Source organism: Podospora pseudopauciseta, chromosome 1 (genome assembly GCF_035222475.1).
Source record: "Podospora pseudopauciseta strain CBS 411.78 chromosome 1, whole genome shotgun sequence".
In the NCBI taxonomy this organism is placed as follows: Eukaryota; Fungi; Ascomycota; class Sordariomycetes; order Sordariales; family Podosporaceae; genus Podospora; species Podospora pseudopauciseta.
Genome location: NC_085892.1, coordinates 958,832 through 974,000, shown reverse-complemented (window position 1 = coordinate 974,000; position 15,169 = coordinate 958,832). Strand labels below are relative to the sequence as shown.

General features: G+C 51.9%; 2 protein-coding genes across 2 annotated transcripts; one reads left to right on the top strand and one right to left on the bottom strand.

Annotated features, from left to right (window-relative positions):
• Positions 1-242: 242 nt before the first annotated feature.
• On the bottom strand, positions 243-1,469 carry QC763_102450 (uncharacterized protein; the record flags this gene model as incomplete). Its single annotated transcript, XM_062906800.1, has 1 exon — positions 243-1,469. The coding sequence occupies one exon, from the start codon at positions 1,467-1,469 to the stop codon at positions 243-245; it is 1,227 nt and encodes a 408-aa protein (XP_062769687.1).
• Positions 1,470-3,654: 2,185 nt separating this feature from the next.
• QC763_102445 (uncharacterized protein) lies at positions 3,655-9,729 on the top strand (the record flags this gene model as incomplete). Its single annotated transcript, XM_062906799.1, has 2 exons — positions 3,655-8,268; positions 9,725-9,729. The coding sequence occupies exons 1-2, from the start codon at positions 8,061-8,063 to the stop codon at positions 9,727-9,729; spliced, it is 213 nt and encodes a 70-aa protein (XP_062769686.1). The 5' UTR covers positions 3,655-8,060.
• Positions 9,730-15,169: the final 5,440 nt, after the last annotated feature.

Genomic DNA, 15,169 nt, shown 5'->3' with positions numbered 1-15,169 from the left:
AAATTCGCAGAATTCAACGCTGATGCCATGACGCTAAATGTTTCCGTGAAGAGAAAGAAATGCGTGCAATCTTTTGTCTTCCAAATGGTATATCTCAAAATGACCCAGAGAGATAGAGAAAGAGAAAAGTGAAGAAAAAGTTACCCTCTTTGACGTGAATGTCTAGTCAAAGGTGTCAGGGACCGAAAGTGATGCGGTCACAGACTGGCCGGCACGCAAGTGCTTGCGAATGCAACCGCCTTTCAGTAGGCCATATGGCTTGTTGGGCCCTCAAAGTAAGATGCCCCGGCCATATGTTGTGGTTGTTGTTGTTGTTGCTGTGGGTACGGCTGAACGTGATTCGGTTGGGGTGTTGGGGTGACTGGGCATCGTGGTGGCGCTTGGTAACCCTTGATCATCGCTTGGTTGTGGCCGAAGCAATTACCATCGGGGGTGATGGGAGGGGTCATGTAACCATCAGCAACGCCGGGCCCAGCGCCGAGTCCCTTGTGTGGGGTGCTGTAGATGTCGGCAGTCTTGGTGGAGAGCGACGTTGGCTCGACAGGGGGAGATGGGGGTCCTCGGCGAGAGATGGCGGCTTGCTGGGCAAGGAAGTCTGCGAGCTTGCCAGAGACCTTGGAGTAGTAGGCGCTCGAGTACTTGCGGGCGAGGGTGACGGATGGCTGATGAAGATGCTGCGAGAGGGTGAGTAGAGTCACGTTCTCGGTGTGGTCCCACTCTCCATCGTTGACCTCGGGCTTGCTGAGGATGGCACGGGCGAGCGCGAGAGAAGCCCGAGCCATAATCGAAGGCTTCGTCGACACAAAATCCCGGTGGTACAAGGCGATCTCACAAATGTAGGCCGCCATGTGCTCAACCTCTCTGCCGTCACGCTCCTCGGCCACAATCAACTGGGTGAAGAAGTCAACCGTCGGGTGGCCAATGTTCCAGTCCAGGGTGTTGAGGACGTGCATTTCCATCTGGGTAAACATGCCTGCATCGTAGAGTCCGCAACACATGTTGTTAAGCTCGTTGATCTGAGGTACTCTGTCCTTCTTGTCGCCGTACTTGGCGGCAATAAGGAGAGCAGCGCAGCCGACGAGTTGATAGTGTTGCTTGTAGACGACACGCTTGGAGCAGTACCGATCGAGAAGGTTGACGGTGAGGAAGAGGGTCTCGGGAAGGAGAGAGAAGGCGGCATGGGCTTCGATGAGAAAGTCGATGAGATACGGTCTCATAAACCATTGGATCTCCCTCTGCATGTCGATCAAGTTGGCATCCGGCAACGTCTCGTCCTCCATATGACGCATGTGCTTCATGATATCCTCCAGGTACTCGTCGTGGGCCAGTCTCGAGAGCTCGTTGGCGATCATCTCTTGCTTGTTGCGGGCGATCATCCGGCCGGCGTCGCGCATGGTCATGCGCTGGGCGGCCTCGTCCTCGACGAAGAAGGTCTCATCGGCTGATGAGTGATAGGTGGTGGATGCCATGTTGGGCGGTTGAGTAGTGGGTCGAGTTCACCAGGAATTCGTAGAGTCGCCAGGGCTAATTGCTGTATGTTGGTGAGAGAGCGTGGTTGTTGTGGTGTGTAATTAAGTATGTGCTGGTTGGTCGAGTCAAGAGAGTGAGACGTCGAACCGGGTGGTCGTCAATGACTAGTATTAGATTATTAAAGAGTGTGTTGAAATATCAAATTCTGAAAGAGTGACTGTGGCTGGGAAAGTCGCCGACTATGGGGTCTGCGTGAGTGTAGGAGAAACCGAAATAACTCGTGGTTCGGGTGGGTGAGAGCGGGTGGCCGGGGAAACAGCCAGTTATGAATGATGTCTCGCGGTATGGTTCTAAACGCCCAGGTATCAGCACGACTCATTTCAGGAGTTTGCTAGGGTTTTGGCATGCAGCTGGAGGCTGTCTCTGGGGAAGAGACAGCAGCTACCACAAAGCGGCCCTTTACTCAAAGGGTCCCACTTTATCAGGGGCAGCATTGCTCGTGGTGAGAATTGTTCCCCCGTGATTCGACCGATCTTGACCTGTGGGGTCAGGGATCTAGCACGAGAAACGATTTCCAACCACCACCACCAGCAGCGGGCCGAGGGGGGAAACGGCCGGTGCACTGGAGGGAGGCCGGCAGATGATAGCGTGCTCGAGGTGCTGGGTGCTGGGTGTGCACAGTGCCAAAGCCAGAGAGAGAGGGAGAGACTTACGGCCACGATTGCAATGGTCGCTGGGAAAGGGTGACCGATTGCAAATTGACACAATTCCTGAGGCCGAGTAGGAGCAACGAGCTAACGTGTCCCACAAGAAGTTCAGGTCGACGGATCGGAATTAAGCGTGAGCGGGGAGGATGCCGGAGACCGTAGATTACTCTCGAGCCGGCATGTATCTGCAAGGGACAAGAGTTCGGTTAGCTTTTTTTCGACTTTGGCTTTAGGATTGTTCCTGGAGAAAAAGAAAAACAATGACATCACGGCCGGTGGTATCCAGGGCGAAGCTCCATGCATCCAGGGACAGTTCTCCAAGAATTTGGATATGGGGTAATTGGCTTTCGGCGGCGAGCAATGTGGGGGGCCGGAAGTCGCATACCTCAGCACTCTCGACGTCGTGGGGTTGCTAGATAGGTAGGTATGACTGACTTCGTATCGGTCGAGAGTTCATGTGGCGGTGGGTCTGGTCTCTCGTATGACCGCCTTTTGATGCCTCGCTCTGCTGGTGGCTTGGGGAAGTGCCGTCGAAGGTTGAGTCAATTGTCGTCCGTGGTCCAATCTGGCGATGCGTCCTCAGACTTGCTGCCGGTGGTGGATTGGTATGTTGATGATGACCGAAGGTTCGTCCGGAACGAAGGGAGCGAAAACCGGGAAATGGGAGATTCCACGTCGTCGAGCCGAAGAATTTACTTGTGGTTCAAAGGGTGGGGGGGGGATATGGATGGGATGTATTGTGAAGGGAAGGGAGAGTGCGTATAATAGTTCAAAAACAGGGGAAGCAATTACCCTTATTCTCTTGCCCTTTTGCTATTGTCCTCTATTTGGCTTCTCTTCTCTGCAGGTAGCTCCTTGTATTTGCTGGGTAGATGTTGTCGAGGGCCCAGAATCTAAATCTCCTCCTTCCCTCCTTTTCTCTTTTCGGAGAAAGGGAGTACCACGATGGGGATGTTGGAAGGTTCGGTGCGGGAGAGGGAACGACTGGTTGCGGATTGAGGAAGAGGAAGGAAAGGGGAAGGGGAGGAGGAGGTAGATATTTGCTCAGGTAGGAGAGAGAGGATGGAGAAGAGGAAAAGGGAGTGGAAAAGGAGAGCAGAGATTGGTTAATGGCCGATTTAAGACAGGGCCCCCAGCTCGTTCACGAAAGCAAGCCCCCAGCGCTGGAGCACCAAGCACCAAGCAGCTTGCAGCATGGGCCGGGTACTGAGGTACCTTTTTCTCGTCTGTCGTGCTGCCCTGGCCCGGTGCAGGACCACAGGCGTGCATCTCTTGCAGGGTCAGCCAGGCCACCGCTCCGTTTTCCTCCTCGTCCATTTCCCTATTCAGCATCCGTTATGATGTCCCGTTGTGTTCATCGTTGCGCGAAAAGGCAGGCCAAGCCCCAGCCTGAGGGGAATGCCCAGTCGTGGCGCTCCATTCGCCATGAGACGCTACAGGAGACGGGAGTCCGTTCATTCGTGATCCCCATGCCTGTCTCCTGTTCCTTGGTAATAGCCCAGAATAAAATAATGATGATGCTTATTATGTATGATGGAGACTGAAGATTAGCTGATGGTCTAGGTACTGTACCTCAAAAAGCACACCACAACACCCTCACAAAACAGGATTCACCAGGCTACGGAGTATCTGGGACCCAATGCGGAGGTCACACTCGTCCAGGAACGATCCCTCCCTCCATGCTGGACGCAGCCATAACCAGGTGTTGGTGGTTGGTGGTGGGCGACGGCGGACTTGTGTGGATTCGCTGCTCGGCTGGGAAATTCAGGCCGGCTGGAGGAGGAGCAGGGATCTACGAATTGCTTAGCTTTTTGCACCTTGTCGCCGCCATCCGCTGTGGGCGGTCGAATCAGAGGCTTGATAGGATGCACTGATCCAATGCACCAGCGGCAGCAAAACCTCCACTGAATGGAAGCGTCCGGAGGGGAAGGGAAAAACCCATTCGCAGACACGGTACCATACAGTGTTGCACTCCGATGGATCAGACGAAGAAAAAAAGGCGACAGCGACGCGTGCTGCCTGCCTGCGACAGAAACAGGAACATCACGGGTTTTGGCGTCTGGCGTCTGACGTTTGGGACTGGCGTGATCCTTTTCCGCCTTTCGCCTGTCGCTTCCATCCACTAAACCACCACGGAGCACCGTGTTTTATTAGGGGCTGTCATGGAGCCTCGGGGGGGACAGTATTGGCTCCACACAAATGCTGCATGCTTGCTGGATGAAGATGCTTGGACTCTCTACACCCGTAACAATTGCGTTTGTCTGCCTGCTGCTTGGACTATGTGACGGTGAGGAAAAGAAAAGAATCGCCTTGTTCCCGCAGCAATAAGGCGTCAAGCAGTACGTTTGTCTGGCAGAAACGCTGCAGTTGCAAATGAAAGCAACAAGCCCAAACCGCAGCATGCGAGCCACGAACTCCAGCAACCAGCCGGTGGTCGCCGTTTACCAGTTACGGATAATCGTTACCTTTTTAGCTGCCCGGGGCCTCCGTTGAGTCTGGTATCGAGAAACCAAGTTGGTGTCAGCATGGCGGCCAAGACTTCCCAAGTCAGGCAAGGTTCTCGTTACTGAATTACATACGACACTGCACCGTTTGAAGGGAGACGGAGCAACTGTGCCGGTATCAGGAAATCTCGAAAAGAGTCTTTGTCTTTTTTGATAGAAATAAAGACTTGTTTCTCGCCGAGGCCAATTCTCACGTTTTCAAGATTCGAGCCTCTGTCCTGTTTGTTTGTTGCTCTTTTTGACATTGGATGGCCGCTCGTTCAGGCCTCCTGATCGCCCAGATTTCAAGTCTACGGGGCGGCGCCGAACTGCCACCAAAACGCCATACAGCAAAGCCTCTTGAGCCCGTTCTTTCTTTTTTCCCTACTGGCCCTCCCTCATGACTGCAAAACCGAGACAGCCGGGTCGCTGACCCTGGTGAAGATACGGAACAGGGACGGTGCTTGGTGGAGAGACATGGAAGTGCATGTTGAGAGGTTGAGAGAGTGGGGGTTTGCATAAACCAACCTCTAAAACTTTGAACACAAGCACGATGCAAGAGACACAAAGATCGAATACAAGGACAAACACAAGCACATGTCGACTTTTGGAAGTGCTCTGTATACTTCGTAACTGTCGGTGATTCTTTTCTTGTGCTCAACATGCCGAATCTGCGCCAATGCATTATCCACATAAAACCAGCTCCAAAAGTGGGTATGTGGGGCTTGGAGGGCTTACGTCAGGAGGGGGTGTTCGGGAACCACTCTGATGGAACGTCTTCAAGATCGTGGCTCTTGGATATCACTACAAAACGGCGCAAACCTTCTGGACGGTTTTTTCTTGATAGGACACCTGACCATTAATCAGGCGTGCACTATAGACCCTTCAGATCAGAAGACGAGCTCAGATAGAAATGATTCCGCCAGCTTGGAATACCTATCTATACCCAGGAGGGTGGTGAGGCACAGCCGCGTGGAGAAGGGAACATTATTCATTCACCTCGGCCATTATCCAATGCCATTGTTTCCACAAGGTCTGGCCTTACGGAGTCCGTCTCTGGAAGGAGCTTCTTTGATGTTGCTCTCCCTACACACAGCCTGCTCTTCTGTATTTCTTTGGGCCTTGTTTCCTAGTTTATCAGCCGCTAATGCGGGCAGCATCACGTCTTTCGGGCACACCAACACCATCGCAGCCAACGACCTGAGCAGATGCATCGCGCGGTTCCAAGATTTGGTTTTCTGCTTGCTGCGCGTATTCATTGAAGCTTGGCGTGTTCGCGTTTAATGGACAAAGTGATTGCTGGCCAATGGGACGGTATCAGGGACGACTGCCCCCGCCCGACGGAGTTGTAAGAGGCGGGCAGCTGCAAAACGCAGGTCAGGAACCGGCAGCAGCTCGGAGATTCAATGGCCAGGGGCTAAAGTGGCATCAGCATCAACCTCATCTCGAACATCATCCTCCAGATATCGATAGCAGCAGAAGCGCCCAACAGTCCGGGTCTGCAATATCGAGGACGTGGATGCAGCCCATAGCAGCTGCCAGTTGAGGTCTGACAATGCAGAGTTTCCAGACGTCAGGGCCGTGGTGTTCCTTGCACAATGCATATCTCTTGGGAAATGGCGGGCCGGCAGCCAATCAGGAGCCCGTAACGCGGTTCTGCACGACGTGGGAGATCCAATTTAATTCATGCGTGTCATGGCGAGCCCAATCCACCACAGGCTCCAGACTGCTTCCAAAACATTCACTGCCCATTCTTCAGAAACACAGCTGTCAACTGTAACCGGGACATGACAGGTTAGCGCGCGCGGAGCTTGGTCTGCCCCGTGTTGCGGCCGGCCTTCCCGAGTGACCCGGGAAGGCTCACGATGCCCGAATGATCTCTTGACACCGAGCATTCTCAAGCCCAAGGCCGTTTTCATCGACCGCAGGTGTGTCGCCATCGCATCTCACCTCTCCCAGTCGGTCTGTTTACCCAGTCTCATGTGCCATGGCGGCAGAAAAACAAAGACGCACGACACGCTTTGGGTGACCACCATCGACCACACCGCCGACCCCTCCATTCGATCGATCAGACAAATGCCACTCGCCCAGCTTCTGCTACAACAAGAGTGTCTGCCAAAGTGCCAGACAGCTAGCCAGCCGGACCTTGCCAACGGCGGGCACACCCGAGCCTCAACACGACAGAACTCCTTCTAACGACTCGCCACCATATGTCGTGTCACCGAGGTCCAGTGAGGTTGTGAATGTTCAACCCGCCTTGTGTTTGGCCAGATTGATTGCCGCTGCATTTCCGTAGTACAACGGGCGCTTTGACGATGGGCGGGTGCACTTGTACAAGTCCTCGTCTCTTTGATACCATGATACCGACAACTGGAGTTGGGTTCTTTATTGTCAAGAGACAAACACATCCACCCCGCAATATCCAATCCCGTCGCCCCTCGCCTACAATCTAATCCCGCATACGGGAAGCTATCACAGCCATCACAGCCGGCATCAGATTAATGTTGCTTGTGGAGCTAGCTGCTGGCCAGCAGCACCGTCCACACGCGTGTAAGACATGCTGACGCTTGACTCACTGCCGGACAGAAACATTGGCATCAGAGGTAATCCCAGAAAAGAACTCTTGGTGTATTGTGTCGCAAAGCCACGAGATTGAGGGTTTGCTTACGTACCTGGAACCTGTCCTGCCTTCTTAATATTGCTGTTATTATTTTGTTTGTGCCAGGGCCACGCCTCTTGACGACAATAGCGGAGCGGGTTTTATAGTGTCAACCCCCAGATTTCCCGACGGCACGGGACGGATACATCCATCTTTATCCCTCCATCCACTCAATTGACTGCTCGGGATTCTTCCTGCCATCTGTCTAGGTACGGGTGGGCAGCTTTCGTAATGGTTGCCATACTTACCGTGAAACCGGAAGTTGATTATCAAGAGGGTTTTGGATTCCTCGTATCTGCATCTCCTTTTCTTGCCTCTTTTGCCCCTCTTCCATACCAGGATCGCATGGTGAACAAGATTCGGAAATGTTCAGCAGTCCCAAGCAGCAGATGATCTTCGATTTATGGCTGGCTGGCTGAGGAGCTATCGACTGCAACAAATGAACAAAGCACGTTCACCACAGGCAGCACCCACCTCGAAGAGCAAGGCTCCAAAGGAGAAGCGAGCTTATGCATGGGTTCGGTGATAGAGCCTGTCTGTCGGTACACAGCCCAAATGGTTGCCTCTTGATTGCGCAGAATGCTAAGCAGCTGCAAAAATGAGAGATCACTTTTAACCGTCCGGGAGTCCGAGAAGAGGCCGTGGCCGTTATCGTGTCCGTGTGTCTGTCTGGCAACAACAAACAAAACATCCAACCGACAAACCTGATTCCTTAACGGGCTTTCATCAAAGATAATCACGATGGCGACCAACAACAAAATACAAGCACTCGGACACCAATCGCCCGTCATCTACAAAGATGACATGAAACTGGAAAATCGAGCTCCTGCCAGCACACCAAGGAGGGGTAATCTGAGCTGTGTATTGCGATTGGCCGTACCAACAAACTGGATGAAGACCCTCAGCTCGGCCTCTGCCGATTGTGTTGATAAGTTTTACCAGTCGGAGGGTGAGACAAGCTCTCTTATCAAACTTCACGGCCAGGCGGGCAGCTGAGTCTTCGATTATGGTATCATCACCAACTGCAGTGAGCTTACGGTCTGTGACAGTTGCGTCATTGGTCGAACGACTTTACAATTAAGCCCCCTGCACCCACACAAGCCTCAATCACTAAACAATGGATTCTCTCTTGTGGTTTGGCGTTCGGCATCGCCCGAGTCCCCCCTCCGCTTTGAAGATGCAAATGTCATGATCTCGATTCACTGATGTAGGTTTTCCAACTTTCCAACCTCACTTGTTGTTCCCGACTATTGACTCCAGGATCGTCAATAATACCGTGATGGCGGGTTGCAGACCGCAAGTTGCTCCTACATCAAACCCCTGGCTTTGGGATCTTCAAGGGAAGCTGGGCGATGCCCTCTCTCCAGGCAGAAACGGGGGACTATTCGTCATCTGATTATCCCGATCTGGATCTAGATCTCTACAAACAAACCTCGCTGGCGATCTTCTGATTTGGTTCTCTCCGCCTTCCCCATGATGATGGGAAGTGACAACGAAGCCGCCATCAAACCACCCCCCACGGCATCGCTTGCCAGTTTCCCCGCGGATCCGGCGTGTGGATCTGCCGCCCATCGGACCGCGACTAACCCAACCCAACCTCTCTGACCGTACGGACCGCCGTTTCCCGAGGCGGTGAATGCCATTTTTCTGAACACAGCAAAAACAGCCCATGTCCTTGTTGCTTGCTTGTGCATGCCTGTGATTTTTTTTTTTTTTTTTGCTATGGAGTATTCCCTCACTTTTCCGAAAAGAGAAGGACAACTGTTCGCTACTCCACAACAGAGGTGGTCGGGATCGGTGGAGATTTTGTCGGCAACGGGTTTGGGTTTTGCGGGCGGGGAACTGTCATCCGAGAAAGGGAAAAGAAAAAAAACTGAAGATATATATTCATGCAACCACCAACCCCCGAACCTAGTTGTTCTCTGGAGTTTTTGCTCTCTTCTCCAATCAAAACTTTACCAAAGGATGGAAATCTCGCCATTCTTGACTCACTGACTTGCAGGTAGGAGGAGGGCAACTGGTGGATGGTATGATGAACTTTCGTTCGCATGCAGAGCAGATTTTAGCCTTGCATATCGACGTCGTTTCTTTTCAATGGCCCCCTCCCCCCCGGCAAAGAATAGACACATGGCTGTCGTTGAGTTGATGACGCCCTGCCTTAGACGATATCTAGGAATGCAACCTGGAATCTCTACACCGCAATTGTTCAGCAGTGGTCCTATTTCCAGCTCACCAAGAGGAAGCAGTGACGAGTCGACCACATGTCGAATCTCTCACGAGACCTTTGAAACGAATCTTCAAAACGGAGAAGAAAGTTAACGGTCCGAGCGAGCCCCCCCAGGAGAGGAAACGAACTCGGCAAACTGTGGGGTTGAAGCCTCGCTCACACCAATGGAAACGTTGAGTTTGAGGGTTATGTGGCTTCCAGAAGGTCGATGGAAGGAAATTGCCTGCAGCTGCACAGCAGTGGTAAGGCTGAGCTAGCCAGATGGCAGGAAAAAGCTTTGACCAATGAGGCTGAAGCACACACACACTTCTGTGCACAGAGTTCATCGTGCACAAAAGCAGGACTTGTGAACTGTGTGGGGTTGTGGCTCAAATTGCTTGGGGTTCCACAGGAACTTTGTGTTTCCTTGCTTTCCGTTTTGCTGGCAAGCTCTGATTCTTGCTTTCGAAGAAGCTTAGCGGCCAAGTTTATCAATTATTGTCCAAGAGACTATTAGCAACTGATTGCTTTATGGTGAATTTGGACCTTTCTCCCTCTCTCTTGGGGCTTTTATCGATCAACCCTCTAAAATCTTCGATCCATATATCCACCACCACCGTTATTTCATGTAGGTGACACCGGTGTAGAGAGAGAGACATTACGGTTCGGGGTCCTACAAAAAGAAAAACTATCTCGTGAGAGGTCTGAGAGCTTTGACAGGAGGACACGCAACTCACACACGAGAGAGCAAAACAGAAGCTTATTCACAGTATCACCAGCCGTTGGAACAAACATTGTCTCGAACATGGTGCGACGTTGATAAACTCTAGAAGAGGGGAAGCCTGGTCGACGATCAGAACAGAGAATCAACGATACTACCACCGGTATTATTACCAAGTCTTTTCTTTTACCCGTTTTTGCGATTAGAGCCCGTTTCACCACCAACCCGTCCTTTCCGTACCGCTGCCAAAAGACCTGGCTTTTTCTTTTTCATTTTTCATGCCGCAGCACGTGTCTGTTCCTCCCCGATCTTTCGATTTCCCGGCTCTGAAGGCATAACACGGAGACAGGTATACCTGGGCACAGAGGGCAAACAACGGGAACAAGGACGAGGGTCACTTTCCATGCCAATTGATCAATCAACATCGAGAGAAAGTTTTCATATCAGGTGCCTCTATTGGATATGGGGACCGGTACTTGGACCCCCTCTCATCACCAAATTTACCAGCTTTTTGTTTATGGAGCTCAGACTGCTTTGCTTACTGCACTTCGGTCTGGAGATGCAGCAGCTCGGAAAAGTTTTTTTTTAAGTTTTTTTTCTCTCTTGCGTTTTGCATCAAGCAACAGCGGCAAAGCAAGCACGCACACCGACACGGGAAGAGGGTAGCAAAAAAGGAAGTGATAGTGTTGAAGCCCCAATTAGGACACAAATCAGCACACGCGCGTCGTCGTCTCGGGACTTGCAAAAGAGTAAGAAAGGTTTCATCGCAGACTTGCTGTGCGGAGGGACCTGCCTGCCTCTCGGCCGCCGTTGCATCTCACCCGACATGTACACACATGGGGGAAGCCCAAAGCGCTTGCATCCTCAACATGGGGATCCATGGATCGATCTGGCGGATCTCCAACCTGCCGTCTTCCTATTACCCCGCGACCTTCAACCTCTTGGCCGGAGGAAAACGGCTGACTACTTTGGGAGATGTGATATTTTTCCGGTGCAAGTGGGGCGGGCAACACGGAGATCGCAGGGCTGTTGGTTGAGGGAGAGTGGTGCCATTAGTCTGGCGGTATGTTGCGTGTTGCCGGCGGCGTTTCACTCAAGTTGAGTGGCGTTGGATAGGGTAGCCTGCTGTTTTTTGTTGTGAATCATCACGGCCACATTTGATGATTCTTACACACTCTTTCTCCCTTGCGCCAAGCCAGCCACTCCGGGACCTTGCGGCAACCGCCCGGCCCTGGTTCCGGAGGGGGTTCTCTCCACTTCTCCGGAGAAACACTCGGGCACCGGAGACAGGCCCGAGCGCGGGGACCCAAAAAGGTTTGCCCTGTAGATGGCGGTTTTTGCTCTCTCTTGACACCGAAGCCTAGTGGTGTTTTCTCACGTCAACTTTCTCATCCTCGTTGATACCAACAGCGGTTCAGCAAAGGGGAAATGTATCCGAATTCATAACGGCACGGCCTGGCTTATAGCCGTGAAGCTGGCTGCCTCTCCCGGATCCAAAGTTCTCGGTCAAGAAAAGACTGATACGGACATCTGCCCGGTGAATTCGACGATTTGGCAACAAGCGGGCGCTCGGACGGTGGGGGAAATAAATCATCACGATACATACTCATCCAACCCGCGTGATGGGTTCATAAATTCATCAACATCTTTCCAATTGGCGGGGTTGTTGATTCGAAAAACCACTTTAAAGGTTGGTTTTTTTTGTTTTGTTTTTGGACATGGGGCTTGGACGCGCGACGACGCGCATGTGCATGTGAGCTGCATTTAGAATGACGCGTTTGTGCAGGAAGCTTTTTTCTCTCCGGAACAGAGGAACGCGAAACGAGTGGTGGTGGGTGAACTTTCGGCGTGTTCCTGCTTGAAGCCAAGCCCTCCGCCGTGGGAGGTCGTCTCGGGGCTGTCCAATTGCGACTTTGGAGGAGGTTGGGGTTTGGGGGATGGGATGGTTGCAAGGGACGGTTCGGGTTGTCTTTTTTTTTTTGTTTTTTTTTTCTGTTTTTTTCATTTTTTCATTATTATTTTTTTCAAAAGAGGGATTGATCTTGGGCTATCAGACCGAACTGGGAAGATGTTCGTGGGGAGAAAGATCAAAGAGTGTGTCAAACTACGACCAACAATGTTTGATGATTGGTGATTTGCCATCGAGGCGGGGGGCCTTGCAGAGGGGTGAACGAGGGGTTCCTGCATCTCATGACTTCTGTACCGTATCCTGGGGATCGTCAAGCACAAGCCGAGGCTTTCTGAAGCGGCGAACGTGAGATGTTGAGCTTCGATCATGACACGGAGTCATCACTCGGTTGCTGACCCCGTTTGAGAGGCATACCAGGGCACAGTCCGTTGTCGACACCACATCGCCGCACATCTTATCGTATGTAGGATTTACCAGGCGCCTGTCCGGGCGTTCGCAAATCCCATCACAAACCTTTCCCGACGCGACAGTGGAAGACATTATCTCGAGATGTTTACACAACAACAACAACAACACCAACAACAACCTGCCGTTTACGAACATGTGTGTTTTATTTCCCGGGGCAGTGGCTTGCTGCTTGCCGGGGAGGCGTCAGGAACCAAGTTTTTGGTCCACGGTGTGTTGCGTTCGCAAAGCACAGCACTCCGAGATATTGAAGTTTCAAGAGTCAAGACCCTCCCCCCCCCCAATTGAAACCTACTCCCCCCGCGGATGGGCTTGGCTCTTTTCTCTTTTGGAGCAAATGCCCCGCCAATGAGGGGTCGGATCTTCAGCTCTTGTCGAGACTTTCAAAGCCTCTAGATGCACGTTCAGCCTGCTTTTTAGGACTGCTTGGGATAACTAATGTAGGTAGTGAGACGCAAGCATATGCCCATACAGGGACACGCCGCAGAGTAGCATCCAGGGCCAAACATCGAGATCTGGGGACCAACCCAAGCGGATGGACAGTGGCCACTTGGTGGTTTTGAAAGGGGGAAGGATTCAGGAGTTCGAGACCCCGCCAGCAAGCTGCCTCCGAGGGAGCGTTGTGGTTTACGAAGTTTACTGTCTGACTTACATATGGACCCCGCCAGCAAGCTGCCTCCGAGGGAGCGTTGTGGTTTACGAAGTTTACTGTCTGACTTACATATGGACCCCGCCGATGGATTGCTTCGACGGAGATGAGAAGTGGGAGAAGAATTGGCCGTGCAGATACGATGATGACGATGGGCGTCATCTCTTCTCAAGGACATTAACGGAGACCAATGGTCAAGATAAACGCTTCCAACTTCCAACATTAACAACCTCATGAAGATATCAACCGACTGGCTCAGTTAACCGCTATCCAACAACATGCAAACAAAACCCAGCCCCTCGGAACCACCCACTCGAGAAGTCGTGATCAACAGCGAGGCAGGTAAGGCTGAATCTTGTTTTCTCAAGGTGTGTTAGCATGCACGACAGGAGGAATTCCCGCTTTGGGTGTCAAATCTCGAAATGTTGGATTGGGGGGGAACCAATCAGCGCCGTTGAGTAGATTGGCTCGGTGTAAGTTGTGAGGCACTTTACGCGTGAGAGAGGGAGAGATGGGTGCGCGTTGTATCGCGACAGACAGACGCCGCTTTATTGCATTCGGATGGCTTGACGGGAGACATATCGGTGTCCAGTCAGCATTTGAGGTTTGGTTGATTTTGCTTGGTGTTACGTTGACAAGGGAGGGGGGGTTATTTACGGAAAGCTCACACTGCATTTTGTATCTGTAGGCGAGAGCGAGAAAAAACGGGGGGGGGGGTGGGATCCGGAGTGGTGGGTTTGAGGAGCATCATCAACCACCTCAAACCTTGGGCTTGGGGATGATGATCTTGAAGACGAAGCGAGACGATGGTGAATTGCAGTGAACACCTCCTTCACCGGTATCATGACCGTTTTCACGACGCAATACCTTCATCTTGATGCTCCCATACCATCTTCCTGATCATGGATACTGTCATCTCCGGATTCCTGCACCCAAGACAAGACAAGCAAATTCTCCGACTGGCAACTGGACGCTTTTGGATGGCCAAATTTTATCAACACGACAACGCCCGCATTCGCATCCCTTTCCATCCACTCCCAAGCACCGAAAACCTGGAACGGATCTTTGGGCACGTTTTGTCAATGTTTCTTTTGAGGCACGGGGCATGCCCATCTTGCAATCTCGGCTGTTCTTGAAGCTGTTCGCGGAACGGCGGGTGGTGGAGATCGATCATGTTAGTTTGCGCGGGGGGGTGGTTTCCGGCGTACCGTTTTCTGGGGTTAATCTCAACAACCAAACAACAGCCAGAAGCGCTGAACCTCGAAATCGCAGATGCGTTTTACAGATTTTACCCAAAGAAAAAAAAAAGAAGTATCAATTGTCGGGTAGACGCACATTCTCAAACTTGTCAAGACACCTGCCTCATCATCTCGTGAAAGAACCGCATTGCTTGGATGAGATTAGACACCAAAAACGGGCCCCTTTGCCCCTCTTCTTGGTTGGGACGGACAGACGGACGGCGGTCGGTCTGGGGTTCAGCTCCCCACACCGTATCAGAAAGCAGTTGTCATCTCAAGCGCCTAGATCGACCGACCAACAACTTGTGCATTGACCTTCATCTCATCTCTTCCCATCCCTGGCTTGGCTTCGAGAAGGTTCAGGAGGTTCGATAGGATCGGCTTGGCAAATCTTTGGGCTTATCGGGGGGTTTTTCGTGATGTCGACGTTAAGGCTTTTGGCAAAAGGTAAAAAGTGAGGCTGGATACTTGCCTCGATGTCTTGGAGTGGTAAATCCGTAGTCCACAACCTAACCGCCTCGTTCCCAAAGTAAATATATATATATAAAAAACATTTGTGATCCCCCCAAAAGTTTAAACTCACCGTATTCCTAGAGTCAGTTTCTCCTGGGAAAGGGTTCACAACCCACTGGGCTGAACTCAACCGAGTGGATGACCGCCTG